Source organism: Moschus berezovskii, chromosome 16 (genome assembly GCF_049115385.1).
Source record: "Moschus berezovskii isolate FMDL1 chromosome 16, NW_MosBer_1.0, whole genome shotgun sequence".
Taxonomy (NCBI): domain Eukaryota; kingdom Metazoa; phylum Chordata; class Mammalia; order Artiodactyla; family Moschidae; genus Moschus; species Moschus berezovskii.
The window spans coordinates 30057538-30071348 of NC_142475.1; the positions used below are offsets into that span (position 1 = coordinate 30057538).

Below are 13811 nucleotides of genomic sequence, written 5' to 3' on the forward strand. Positions count from 1 at the left end.
TATGTTTGTTTATGAAAATAATTGAATTCCTAGAAAATATAAAACATATTTTTGATTTAATTATAATTATTTTCATTATTTCCAGAGTGCGTTTTTAAGAGACTATCAATCATCATCTGAGTATGTTCTTTAGATGACTTTGATCTAATTTAATTTAATTTACTTGAGATAGAGTGTATATAGGCCAATTTCTGAACTATAACAGAAATATTAAGGCAGAAAAAGTAATCAAAAACATTTTACATATTTTTCCATTATTCTACAGCATGATTTCAGTGATAACTAATTATGTCTCAGTGCCATAATTAGTCATATAAGAACCAAGGAATTAATGTATTTTCTAAAGATCTCAATAAATCTTGTGATATGAGAATGAAAAAAAAAAAACTGGAACCAAAACTTAATCCATAAATAATAGCATTAAGGCATATGTCCTAACACTAGTAAAGAATTTTATCCACTAAGAATGTATACTGTCAGTAGAAGGTGATTAGAGAACGCTGATATTTTCAAGTTTCCTTTCCTGATATAAGCAAAGAATGTATTGAATATTACTTTCTCAACTGCAACCGTTCATTTCTATGAGTATACATTCTCCCTGGGATCCAAGTAAGGTGTTTTTTCACCTTAAAATTTTTTTGAAAATACAGAAAAGAAAAAGAAAGAAATATATCTGATTTTACAAGCATTGAACTGTAATGTAAATATTCTCTTTTTTTCTATCTTGAAAGAATTAAACAAAGAGATTGAAAATGTGTTAATTAGGACTTAATTAGTGACATAAACTGAACTCACCATGGCTTAAACAAGGAAAAGTTTATAGCCTTATACAATTAGATGACCAAGGCCTAGTATTCCCTTCAGGCAATTAGAAGTTTCTATTTTTTCTACAGTACTGTTTTTCATTCTTTTCATCTACTGGTTCTTCTAGTAACAAAAGTTGGACACCAGTAGGCACCAAGTTAAATGACCCTTAAGAGTATATAACCTCAGAAAAGCGATTTTCTTCCACCTGGAATCTATACCAATTGCCCCAGATCCTAGACTGATAACTCTATCAAAAGGAATTCTGATTAGTTCAGCCCAAGCCTATAGACGCATACAGAACTGGAAGAGATAAGGTTCATCAAAGCCTAAAGTTGTTGAGCTGATAGAAGAAAGTGGGAGGATTGCTGGGCAAGCAAAAAAGCAGATGCTGCCAAAGAGAGAAAAATTTACACTTTGTAATTAGTTTACACCACATGGAGTCGCAAGGAGTCAGACATGACTGAGCAACTGAACTGAACTGATAAATATTTGGATAATATATCTTTACTATTCTTTATTATTATTTTTTAGAAAAAGTTTTTTAATGAACTATATATGAACTGTTAATATTTTTGAAAACTATTATCTATATCCTAGAAAAATTTCTAAAAAGATATAAATGACCAACATTAATCCAGGAAAAGATACAAAGAGGCTTACAGTCACAGAAAAAAAATTAAATTTCCTAAATATTTAACATTGAGTAAAAAATGACCAAGTAGTTTTATAGCTATATTCTCTCTTACGAAGACAAAATACACAAGAAAATACATGCTTACTTTATAGGAGACCTACCTTAATATTATCTCATGAAAAATCTATAGGTGATTAAAAAAAAAAGATGTCTTTAGATCAAATAGAGAAATTTATTTTGGTTGTTTTGTTTTTAAGCAGGTGTTCCATTTAAAAACAACATTCTACTTAACTGAGAACATGGTAATTATGAAAATTATTTTTAGTAGGCAAAGTTGCTAAACTTACATGCACATCAAAATTTGAAACTTCTCAAGATGAATCCTGCTTCAACTTTGAGCTCAGGTTTTATATTATGGGAGATGTTAAAACATGATTTTCACAGTAAGAAAACTAAACTTTTGAGGATGTACCTTTTAATTACCTATGAGGATATAGCAGGGGCTTGCTAATGGAAATTTAAAGATGAACGTGATGCATTTTTGAGGAAGGCATGGCAACCCACTCCATATTCTCACCTGAAGAATTTCCATGGGCAGAAGAGCCTGGCGGGCTGAGCCATGGAGTTGAAAAGACTTGGACAGGACTGAGAGACTAAACAGAGCGGGGGTTCTTTTGTACTGTGTGGAGTTAAGGAAAGCTTCACAGAAAAATATTTGAACTTTGTTTTAAAGGATGAGTGATGTGATGTTGAGTTTAGAACTGAATATGGATCCAGACAGAATTTACTGAGTGTAAGGAGTATGAAACAACTTGCTGGGTTTAAAGATCATTTTATAAAACTTAAGTGTAGAGAGAAAAAAAAAAAATCTGCCAGATAAACACTATGGAGGTTCTGGACTTCATCTTTAGACAACAGAAATTTTGGAAACATTTTAAGCTGGAGGGTAATATGATTATCTCTCTGTTGCTGGGAGATCATCATTAGCAGTGTGGATGTTAGACTGGAAGATGTCAGGTTGAAGGGACGGAGAAGAGTAAGGACATTATTCATTAAGAATTTTCTGGGTTTGTTTCAAATATCTCATCTTGGTGGATGTCAGCATAGGGATAGTTGGATATATTTTTTTTTCTGTCACTATATTATGATCTTACTAAGAGAGAAAATATCTGGCTATTCTTTATTCTTTCTTTCTTTTTTGGGGGGGCTTCACCTCATGGCATGTGGGAGGGATCTTATCTTAGTTCCCCAACCAGGGATACAACCATTGCCACCTGCAGTGGGAACATAGCATCTTAACCACTGCACTGCCAGGGAAGTTTTAGTTGTTCTCTATATTCAACAGCTCATTCAGTAGGTGACACACAGCAGATCCTTAAGCAGTACATATATTTTAAAATTTTGTTAAAAACTGAGCAGAAAACAAAACAAAATAATGCTTAATTGTGCTACTTTACAAGGTACTTCCAGCTCCTGAACTGCAATGGAGACTGCTGAAATATGGATAGCACTCTCCTGCTGCTCTAAACTGTTCGTGAACTTTAAAAACTATACTCTTTGCTGAAACAGTGTCATTAATGATTAACACAGCTTGAATGATTCTAGACTTTCTAACAGTTAACTTTCAGAGGGTGAAGAAAATAATAAAACAAAGAGGAATATAATTTACAGGGGAAAAATCAAGAAAAATAAAACAATCAAGGCATAGATACTTGCAACAGAAGCTGACCATACTTTAACCTTTGTAACTTTGTTTTATTTTCTAGGGATAGATGTGGATTTTAAATGGAGGAAGAATATATTTAAAATTATAATCAGGCCAACCTTTTTATTTTTTTAAAACTGACATTTATATGGATTTCCTGAACTATTCAAATTAATGTAGCACCAAATTTAGTCTCAAGTTAAAAACACAGAATGCATGTGTCCTGTTCTTCCTGACAACACCATGCATTCATTTCCCTGTGTCCAGATAGGAAGGCATGACAAGCCAATTTTTGAAAAAAATAAACTCTGGTTAAAAATTATTATTATGCAAGTAAAAGAATTCTACTTTATAATCCACTGTTGAACCGATAAAATAGAGAATAATACTTTTTATAATAAAAATAAATAAATTCAGGTAGCAAGATATTCTGATGTTCTATTTCACATTATCATCTTTTAAAGCATAGATTTCAATTAAACTTAATTACATATATATGTTTTCCACCAGAATTTCAAAATTGCATTTTTGATATGTACATTGAGTGTATACCTGCACATCCATTGTCTCTATTTGACTTTATATTTTTTAAACTTTTATTTAATAAATGGTACAAAGCACAATGCCAAAAACATTTACAGTTAAAATTTCACCAAAAGAAAAAATACTATAGAATACACAGTTGTAAAAAGCTACATTAAGTTATTTTACAACTGCCTCAGGCTGCAAAAAGAAAAAAAAAACCCAATGCATACCTAAGTTATCCCTGTCTCAAAATAATGCCATTTATGTATTATGCCATAAAGTTTAAACCATGAGCACCCCATCAAAAGATGGGAACTGTTTTTGTTAATTCATATATATATATATGACTGTATCACTTCGCTATACACCTGAAACAAACACAACACTGTAAATGAAATACAGTACAATATAAAATAAAAATAAGTAACAGACCTTTGGGGCTTTACACAGACTTAGAGTTCTTCCCAGAACTCTGTGTATGTTCAGCACCACAGCCATACTGAATCCTCAAGAAGGAGGCACACAAATGACTGAATTACAAGAGTTACAGGAATCAGAGCTGCTCATTTCCCAGAAACAACAACTCACAGAAAGCCAAGAAAGGCACGGGATACTGATCATTTACTTATGAATGTGTAAAACTCAAGAAAGTCCACATTATTCCTACAACATGTTGAAAGTGCTTCAGAATTCAAAGGTTAATCATATGTCAGAGATATTTGTGATTTCAGCGTCTACATCTATCTTTATAAATGGAACTCAAACAAAAGATTGTGTTAAACACATGTAATTTAACATTAATCTGCAAAACTATTAATATTGGGATGAGTAGTTGCAATTTAACACATCTGTGGTCCATAATTTACATAGCAGTTGATAATCTGAACACTAATACCATGCATATAATCTGAGAGATTCACAAATGCATTACAAAATAAAAATAAAGAATTAAGTCCTTTGCTTTGTGTTTAAGTACTTAATAATTAGTAGATTTTTGCAATTTGTATAAAGTTTATAAAATCACACTGCATATTCTTGGAAAGGCTAGGAGTCCAGAGTGACTAAAGCCTAGGCACTGTATCATGGTATAGAGGACTTAAAGGAGAGATGAAGTATGTAAAATATACTCATTTGAAAGGAAAGATAATTTTTCTTAAAGAAAATTGAAATCAACAGTTGTAATTAATTTAAAAAGGAAAGTGTTATGTTGAAATATACTCTTGCTTGTATGCTGGGAAACTTTTATAGATGCAATTAAACTTGAATTTAAAAGTATTCTCTGTGTTATTAAGGGAACATATTTCCCATAGTGACAATTTATCCTTACCTTTGTAGTTAACCTTGAAGCCAACAGATCCGACACTTTCATCTGTTTGAAGGTGCAGCCACATTTGGCTACTCATGCTTACTATCAGGTCTGGCACAAAGCTTCCAGTCAGCCTAAAAAGAGGTGGGGAGAGAGGAGAAACAGATTATTAAAATACGACTGCACTGCCAGGGAAGTTTCTAGTTGTTCTTTCTATGTGCAACAGCTAATTTGAATACCCTCTGTAAGCACATTATGAGACAGATGAGTTTCTCACAACTTTCTCAGCTAGAAACAAACAACTGTCAGATTAATTTACAAGACTGATAGAACAGACAAAAAACATAATTTAGTGATCAATGTTTACTATAAACAAGTACTATTTTATGTGCTAAACTAGGTTATATCTTTCAAATCCCTGAGGCAAGGTACTAAATTTTAGATACTGAAAATCTTATACTTCTTTGAAAGAAAAAAATAATCTATAAAAATCTTTAACTTGTTGCTGTTTTCACACCAGTAATGTACTTCATTTTAACCTTTCAAGTTTCACAGAACTTCGTTCTAAAGATGCACTGTAAAAATATTTAAGTACTGTGCAAAACAATAAAATGACAAGGAGTATAATATAACCCTTTGCAATACTGATGTCAGGCTAGGCGTGTCAAGTATGTTTCACTGAAAACAATTTTATTTTAATATGCTGCTAATTTGATATGGCATCACTGAATCTATGCATTAATAAGCTCATTCAGTAATGTTCACTTTTATAACCCTAAGAAGAGAAATTACTTAATGATTCCACTGTCATTTATAACGCTTCGGTCTTATGTTTGAACTGAAGCAATAGTCATACAAAAGAGGAGAGCAAATGAGTAAATATGACCTTGAGGGGAAAAGTCTGTCAAGAATACCAAAAGTTATTTGTTTGTTGTTTTAACTCTTTGTATTCTTGACAGACTTTTCCCCTCAAGGTCATATTTACTCATTTGCTCTCCTCCTTTATCTGCCATACGACCCAGCAATCCCACTGCAGGGCATACATATCCAGGAAACCAGAATTGAAAGAGACACATGTACCCCAAAGTTCACCGCAGCACTGTTTACAACAGCCAGGACATGGAAGCAACCTAGATGTCCATCGGCAGACAAATGGATAAGAAAGTTGTGGTACATACACACAATGGAATATTACTCAGCTATTAAAAAGAATGCATTTGAATCAGTTCTAATGAGGTGGAGGAAACTGGAGCCTGTTATACAGAGCGAATTAAGTCAGAAAAAACCCCATCAATATGGTATATTAATGCATATATATGGAATTTAGAAAGATGGTAATGATGACCCTATATGCAAAACAGTGAAAGAGACACAGATGTAAAGAACAGACTTGGACTCTGTGGGAGAAGGCGAGGGTGGGATGATTTGAGAGAATAGCATTGAAACATGTATATTATCATATGTGAAATAGATCACCAGTCCGGGCTCCATGCATGAGATAGTGTGCTCAGGGATGGTACACTGGGATGACCCTGAGGGATGGGATAGGGAGGGAGGTGGATGGGAGCATCAAGATGGGGAACACATGTACACCCATGGTGGATTCATGTGAAAGTATGGCAAAAATCACCACAATATTGTAAAGTAATTAGCCTTCAATTAAAATTTAAAAACGAAGAATACAAAGAGGAAAGAAATATGGATCCACTGATGAGTTAAAATATCCATCATGATAGGGACAGTAAAATATCCATCATTACACACTAAAAAAACAGGTTTTTAAAAGAAGAAATTCTCAAGTGTTTATCTATTTTATTACTAAAAGCATGAAAATTTCTGAAAAATTACAGGAGAGAAGGTATAAAGTTTCCCTCCCTAATTGATAAAAAGGGCACCCTAATAAAGCTGTGTTCTGGATGAAGGCTATTCTATAATTAAACTAGCAGAGGACAACCAAGAGGACCGCCATATTCTTGAGGTCACCATGGCTGCAGAATATCCAGTTCTTAATCAGCTACCAAAACTATAAACCATGATCAACAGATTGCATTAGCAGTACAGCTGTGCCACCACTGTTGAGTATTACAGAATTTGTTGGAATCCATCACAAATGAACTCAGTTAAATATTGTGTGTAATTATGAGATTGTGCATAATATTGAGGAAAATTATGAGATATAAAGATACATAAGATATTATAGAATTTTAGACTATATTCACTTCATTCCTGCCAAAGGAAATTAAAATTTTTATAATGTAAAGAACACACATACATTCTCCTTTGTAATACATGTGCATATCTGTAGGTACTCATATGCATACATATATGCATTATCATTTGAAAATTCCATGGCACATGAACTTTCAATCTTCAAATTGATGAGTTCAGAAGCACTCATTTTCTGAGTTACAGTAAAGAGACAGGTTTATGGGCAAGGGTGAGGACTCAAGCTCAGAGTAAAGTAAACCCATTACGAAATGGTCATGAGAGTTTAAAACTATAGGATATAGATCAGCTATACCATATCAAATACGCCAACAATCTATCTCCTAGTGAATATTAAAAGGTTTTTTCTTATAAGATTAAATTACTCCTCTATATTATATCCATCTCAGTCCTATACTTTTTTACCAACCAAAAAACTGTAGTACATTTAATTTTGTCAGTTCATAAAGAACTGCTAACACATATAGGCTAATTGTTCCACTGACAACTTGTGCTCATATTGGCCATGATTCTATCTAGTTCCCAATGAATTGGTGGTGTAATGGTAAAAATAATTTTAAAATAAGGGCTAAATTAAAAATTTCCCCAGTATCAAAAGGTAAAGACAATTCCCCCTTTCTTTGTAGTATTTCTTTTAGAAAACTTGAAATTATAAATGACAAAATTTCTTACAGATGTATGTCAATATTTTAAGTTAAATATGCCTCTTGTCATTTTTTCACATTACATAAATGTATCTATTTGGGGCTTTAGGGTTATCTCTTTGAAATGTAAGCATCAAGGGAATGTCACTCTGTCTCCATATTCTGTGGGAACTTAGCCTAGCATATAGCCCTGTGATGTTAACTCCCTACTTGCTATAAATATAGACGTTCTATTTTCCCTTTTGATAAGGACAAACAACATGTATACAAGCAGATTGCATCTGTCTGATACATAAGGAGTAAGATTAAGTTTTCCTCACAATTTCTTTAGCAGATTGCCTGTGATGTCTATCACTTGTCTGGTTTAATGCTTCAGTTCAGTTCAGTTCAGTCGCTCAGTCACGTTCGACTCTCCGTGACCCCATGAATCACAGCATGCCAGGCCTCCCTGTGCATCACCAAATCCCAGAGTTCACTCAAACTCATGTCCACAGAGTCAGTGATGCCATCCAGACATCTCACTCTCGGTCGTCCCCTTCTCCTCCCGCCCCCAACCTTTCCCAGCATCAGAGTCTTTTCCAGTGAGTCAACTCATCGCATGAGGTGGCCAAAGTACTGCAGCTTCAGCTTTAGCATCAGTCCTTCCAATGAACACCCAGGATTGAACTCCCTTAGAATGGACTGGTTGGATCTCCTTGTGGTACAAGGGACGCTCAAGAGTCTTCTCCAACAACACAGTTCAAAAGCATCAATTCTTCGGCGATCAGCTTTCTTTACAGTCCAACTCTCACATCCATACATGACCACGGGAAAAACCATAGCCTTGACTAGACGGACCTTGGTTGGAAAAGTAATGTCTCTGCTTTTCAATATATTATCAAGGTTGGTCATAACTTTCCTTCCAAGGAGCAAGCGTCTTTTAATTTCATGGCTTCAATCAGCATCTGCAGTGATTTTGGAGCCCCCCAAAATAAAGTCTGACATGGTTTCCACTGTTTTTCCATCTATTTCCCATGAAGTGATGGGACCAGATGCCTCGATCTTTGTTTTCTGAATGTTGAGCTTCAAGCCAACCTTTTCACTCTCCTCTTTCACTTTCATCAAGAGGCTTTTGAGTTCCTCTTCACTTTCTGCCATAAGGGTAGTGTCATCTGCATATCTGAGGTTACTGATATTTCTCCCAGCAATCTTGATTCCAGCTTGTGCTTCTTCCAGCCCAGCGTTCCTCATGATGTACTCTGCATATAAGTTAAATAAGCAAGGTGACCATATACAACCTTGTCGTACTCCTTTTCCTATTTGGAACCAGTCTGTTGTTCCATGTCCAGTTCTAACTGTTGCTTCCTGACCTGCATACAGGTTTCTCAAGAGGCAGGTCAGGTGGTCCTGGACTCCCATCTCTTTCAGAATGTTCCACAGTTTATTGTGATCCACACAGTCAAAGGCTTTGGCATAGTCAATGAAGCAGAAATAGATGTTTTTATGGAACTCTCTTGCTTTCTCCATGATCCAGCGGATGTTGGCAATTTGATCTCTGGTGCCTCTGCCTTTTCTAAAACCTGCTTGAACAACTGGAAGTTCACGGTTCACATATTGCTGAAGCCTGGCTTGGAGAATTTTGAGCATGACTTTACTAGCGTGTGAGATGAATGCAATTGTGCGGCAGTTTGAGCATTCTTTGGCATTGCCTTTCTTTGGGATTGGAATGAAGACTGACCTCTTCCAGTCCTGTGGCCATTGCTGAATTTTCCAAATTTGCTGGCATATTGAGTGCAGCACTTTCACAGCATCATCTTTCAAGACTTGAAATAGCTCAACTGGAATTCCATATCCTCCACTAGCTTTGTTCGTAGTGATGCTTTCTAAGGCCCACTTGACTTCACATTCCTAGATGTCTGGCTCTAGGTCAGTGATCACGTTATTGTGACTATCTTGGTCGTGAAGATCTTTTTTGTACAGTTCTTCTGTGTATTCTTGCCACCTCTTCTTAATATCTTCTGCTTCTGTTAGGTCCATACCATTTCTGTCCTTTATCGAGCCCATCTTTGCATGAAATGTTCCCTTGGAATCTCTAATTTTCTTGAAAGGATCTCTTGTTTTTCCTATTCTGTTGTTTTCCTCTATTTCTTTGCATTGATCGCTGAGGAAGGCTTTCTTATTTCTCCTTGCTATTCTTTGGAACTCTGCATTCAGATGCTTATATCTTTCCTTTTCTCCTTTGCTTTTCACTTCTCTTCTTTTCACAGCTATTTGTAAGGCCTCCTCAGACAGCCATTTTGCTTTTTTGCATTTCTTTTCCACGGGGATGGTCTTGGTCCCTGTCTCCTGTACGATGTCACGAACCTCCGTCCAGAGTTCATCAGGCACTCTATCTATCAGATCTAGTCCCTTAAATCTATTCCTCACTTCCACTGTATAATCATAAGGGATAATGCTTATTCAATAATAAAACCTGGCAGAGGTCAATTTTCATTCCAATCCCAAAGAAAGGAAATGCCAAGGAATGTTTGAATTACCACACACTCATCTCACATGCTAGCAAAGTAATGCTCAAAATGCTACAAGCCAAACTTCAACAGTATATGAACTGTGAACTTCCAGATGTTCAAACTGGATTTAGAAATTGCAGAGAAACCAGAGATCTAATTGCCAACATGGGTTGGATCATAGAAAAGGCAACAGAGGTCCAGAAAAGCATCTACTTCTGCTTTATTGACTATGTCAAAGCCTTTGACTGTGTGGATCACAACAAACAGGAAAATTCTTAACAAGATGGTAATACCAGACCACTTGACCTGCCTCCTGAGAAATCTGTATGCAGGTCAAGAAGCATCAATTAGAACTGGACATGGAACAATAGACTGGTTCCAAATAGGGAAAGTAGTGCATCAAGGTTGTATATATTGTCACCATGCTTATTTAACTTATATGCAGAGTCTATCATGCGAAACGCCAGGCTGGATGAAGCACAAGCTGGAATCAAGATTGCCAGGAGAAGTGTCAGTAATCTCGGATACCCAGATGACACCATCCTTATGGCAGAAAGTGCAGAACTAAAGAGCCTCTTGATGAAAGTGAAAGAGAGAAAAAGGTTGGCTTGAAACTCAACATTCAGAAAACTAAGATCATGGCATCTGGTCCCATCAATTCATGGCAAATAGAAGGGGAAACAATGGAAACAATGAAACAATGGATTCTGGGCTCCAAAATCACTGCAGATGGTGACTGCAGCCATGGAATTAAAGATGCTTACACCTTGGAAAGAAAGCTGTGACCAACCTAGACATCATATTAAAAGGCAGAGGTCAACAAAGGTCCATCTAGTCAAGGCTATGGTTTTTCCAGTAGTCATGTATGGATGTGAGAGTTGGACTATAAAGAAAGCTAAGCACTGAAGAATTGATGCTTTTAAACTGTGGTGTTGGAAAAGACTCCTGAGAGTCGCTTGGACTGCAAGGAGATTAAACCAGTTGATCCTACAGGAAATCAGTCCTGAATATTGATTGGAAGAACTGATGTTGAAGCTGATGCTCCAATACTATGGCCACCTGAAAATGCGAAGAACTGACTCACTGGAAAAGACCCTCATGCTGTGAAAGATTGAAGGCAGAATGAGAAGGGGATGACAGAGGTTGAGATGGTTGGATGGTATCACTGACTCAAAGGATATGAGTTTGAGGAAGCTCTGGGAGTTGGTGATGGACAGGGAAGCCTGGCATACTGCACTCCATGGGGTCACAAAGAGTCAGACACTACTGAGCAACTGAACTGAACTGAACTGAATATTAAAAGTGTTTCATTTTTTGTACATTTTTGGAGAGTCTTAACTGGGTTTGCATGAGATATTATTTTTAATTACATTTCCTCAATAGTTTGGTGATGAGGATGTGATACAAATGACAGTTCCAGAATTAAATGGACCAGCTGACTGACGTTCTTATAACGAAACAGCAGAGATATAAGAGACTGATTTATAAAATCTCCCTTATACTGCTCTGCTCTTTTGGAATACTACTAGTTAGATGAACCACCCTCTGAAAATTTAAGATTTAAAGACTCTTGAGAGACCCTTGGACTGCAAGGAGATCCAACCAGTCCATTCTAAAGGAGATCAATCCTGGGTGTTCATTGGAAGGACTGATGCTAAAGCTGAAACTCCAATACTTTGGCCACCTCATGTGAGGAGTTGACTCATTGGAAAAGACTCTGATGCTGGGAGGAATTGGGGACAGGAGGAGAAGGGGACAACAAAGAATGAGATGGCTGGATGGCATCACCGACTCAATGGACATGAGTTTGAGTAAACTCCGGGAGTTGGTGATGGACAGGGAGGCCTGGCGTGCTGTGATTCATGGGGTCGCAAAGAGTCAGACACGACTGAGCGACTGAACTGAACCCTGGTTAAATTGGACTCCAAAATCTGTTCAGGACCAAGATTAGCTTTGATGATGGAAAAATATGAGAAGCCAGGAATGCTGCCTAAAGTATTGTTTTTGTTGTTGTTGTGTATTGTTGTGTATTGTTTTTTAATTTAAACTTTTTTATTTTGTATTGGGGTATAGCCAATTAAGAATGTTGTGGTAGTTTCAGGTGAACAGTGAAGGGTCTCAGTCATACATCAGTTCAGTTCAGTTCAGTTCAGTTCAGTCACTCAGTTGTGTCCGACTCTTTGCGACCCCATGAATCACAGCACCCCAGGCCTCCCTGTCTATCACCAACTCCCAGGGTTCACTCAAACTCACGTCTATCGAGTTGGTGATGCCATCTCATTCTCTGCCGTCCCCTTCTCCTCCTGCCCACAATCCCTCCCAGCATCAGAGTCTTTTCCAGTGAGTCAACTCGACGCATGAGGTGGCCAAAGTATTGGTGTTTCAGCTTCAGCATCAGTCCTTCCAATGAACACCCAGGATTGATCTCCTTTAGAATGGACTGGTTGGATCTCCTTGCAGTCCAAGGGACTCTCAAGAGTCCTCTCCAACACCACAGTTCAAAAGCATCAATTCTTCAGCAATCAGCTTTCTTCACAGTCCAACTCTCACATCCATACATGACCACGGGAAAACACCATAGCCTTGACTAGGCAGACCTTGGTTGGCAAAGTAATGTCTCTGCTTTTTAATATGCTATCTAGGTTGGTCATAACTTTCCAAGAAGTAAGCGTCTTTTAATTTCCTGGCTGCATGTATCAATTCTCCCTCAAATCCCCTCCCATCCAGGCTCACCTGCATTTTTTAAGCACCTAGTATCTCTGTCACATTTGGAAACTTATGAGAATACAATTCTTCAAGATATATGAGGGATTTAAGAGGGGCACATTATAAACCCATTAATTACTGGTATTTGAAGAAGAACTAAAGGGCCTCTTGATGAAAGTGAAAGAGGAGAGTGAAAAAGTTGACTTAAACCTCAATATTCAGAAAACTAAGATCATGGCATCCAGTCCCAAAACTTCATGGCAAATAGATGGGAAACAGTAGAAACAGTCTTTAATTTTCTGGGCTCCAAAATCACTGCAGATGGTGATTGCAGCCATGAAATTAAAAGACGCTTACACCTTGGAAAGAAAGCTGTGACCAACCTAGACATCATATTAAAAAGCAGAGGTCAACAAAGGTCCATCTAGTCAAGGCTATGGTTTTTCCAGTAGTCATGTATGGATGTGAGAGTTGGACTATAAAAAAAGCTAAGCACTGAAGAATTGATGCTTTTGAACTGTGGTGTTGGAGAAGACTCCTGAGAGTCGCTTGGACTGCAAGGAGATTAAACCAGTTGATCCTACAGGAAATCAGTCCTGAATATTGATTGGAAAGACTGATGCTGAAGCTGAAACTCCAATACTTTGTCCACCTGATGTGAAGAGCTGACTTTTGGAAAAGACCATGATGCTTGGAAAGGTTGAAGGCAGAAGGAGAAGGGGATGACAGAAGATGAGATGGTTGGATGGCATCACTGACTCAATGGACA

At 36.8% G+C, this 13811-nt stretch overlaps 1 protein-coding gene across 4 annotated transcripts in view; it reads right to left on the minus strand.

Annotated features, from left to right (window-relative positions):
• CSMD3 (CUB and Sushi multiple domains 3) overlaps positions 1-13811 on the minus strand; it is a 1369436-nt gene that overhangs the window by 634338 nt on the left and 721287 nt on the right. For all 4 annotated transcript variants that reach the window (XM_088844606.1, XM_088844605.1, XM_088844604.1 and 1 more), the window contains one exon: positions 4999-5111. In XM_088844606.1, coding sequence (XP_088700732.1) covers positions 4999-5111 — 113 coding nt within the window. The remainder of the gene's footprint in view (positions 1-4998; positions 5112-13811) is intronic.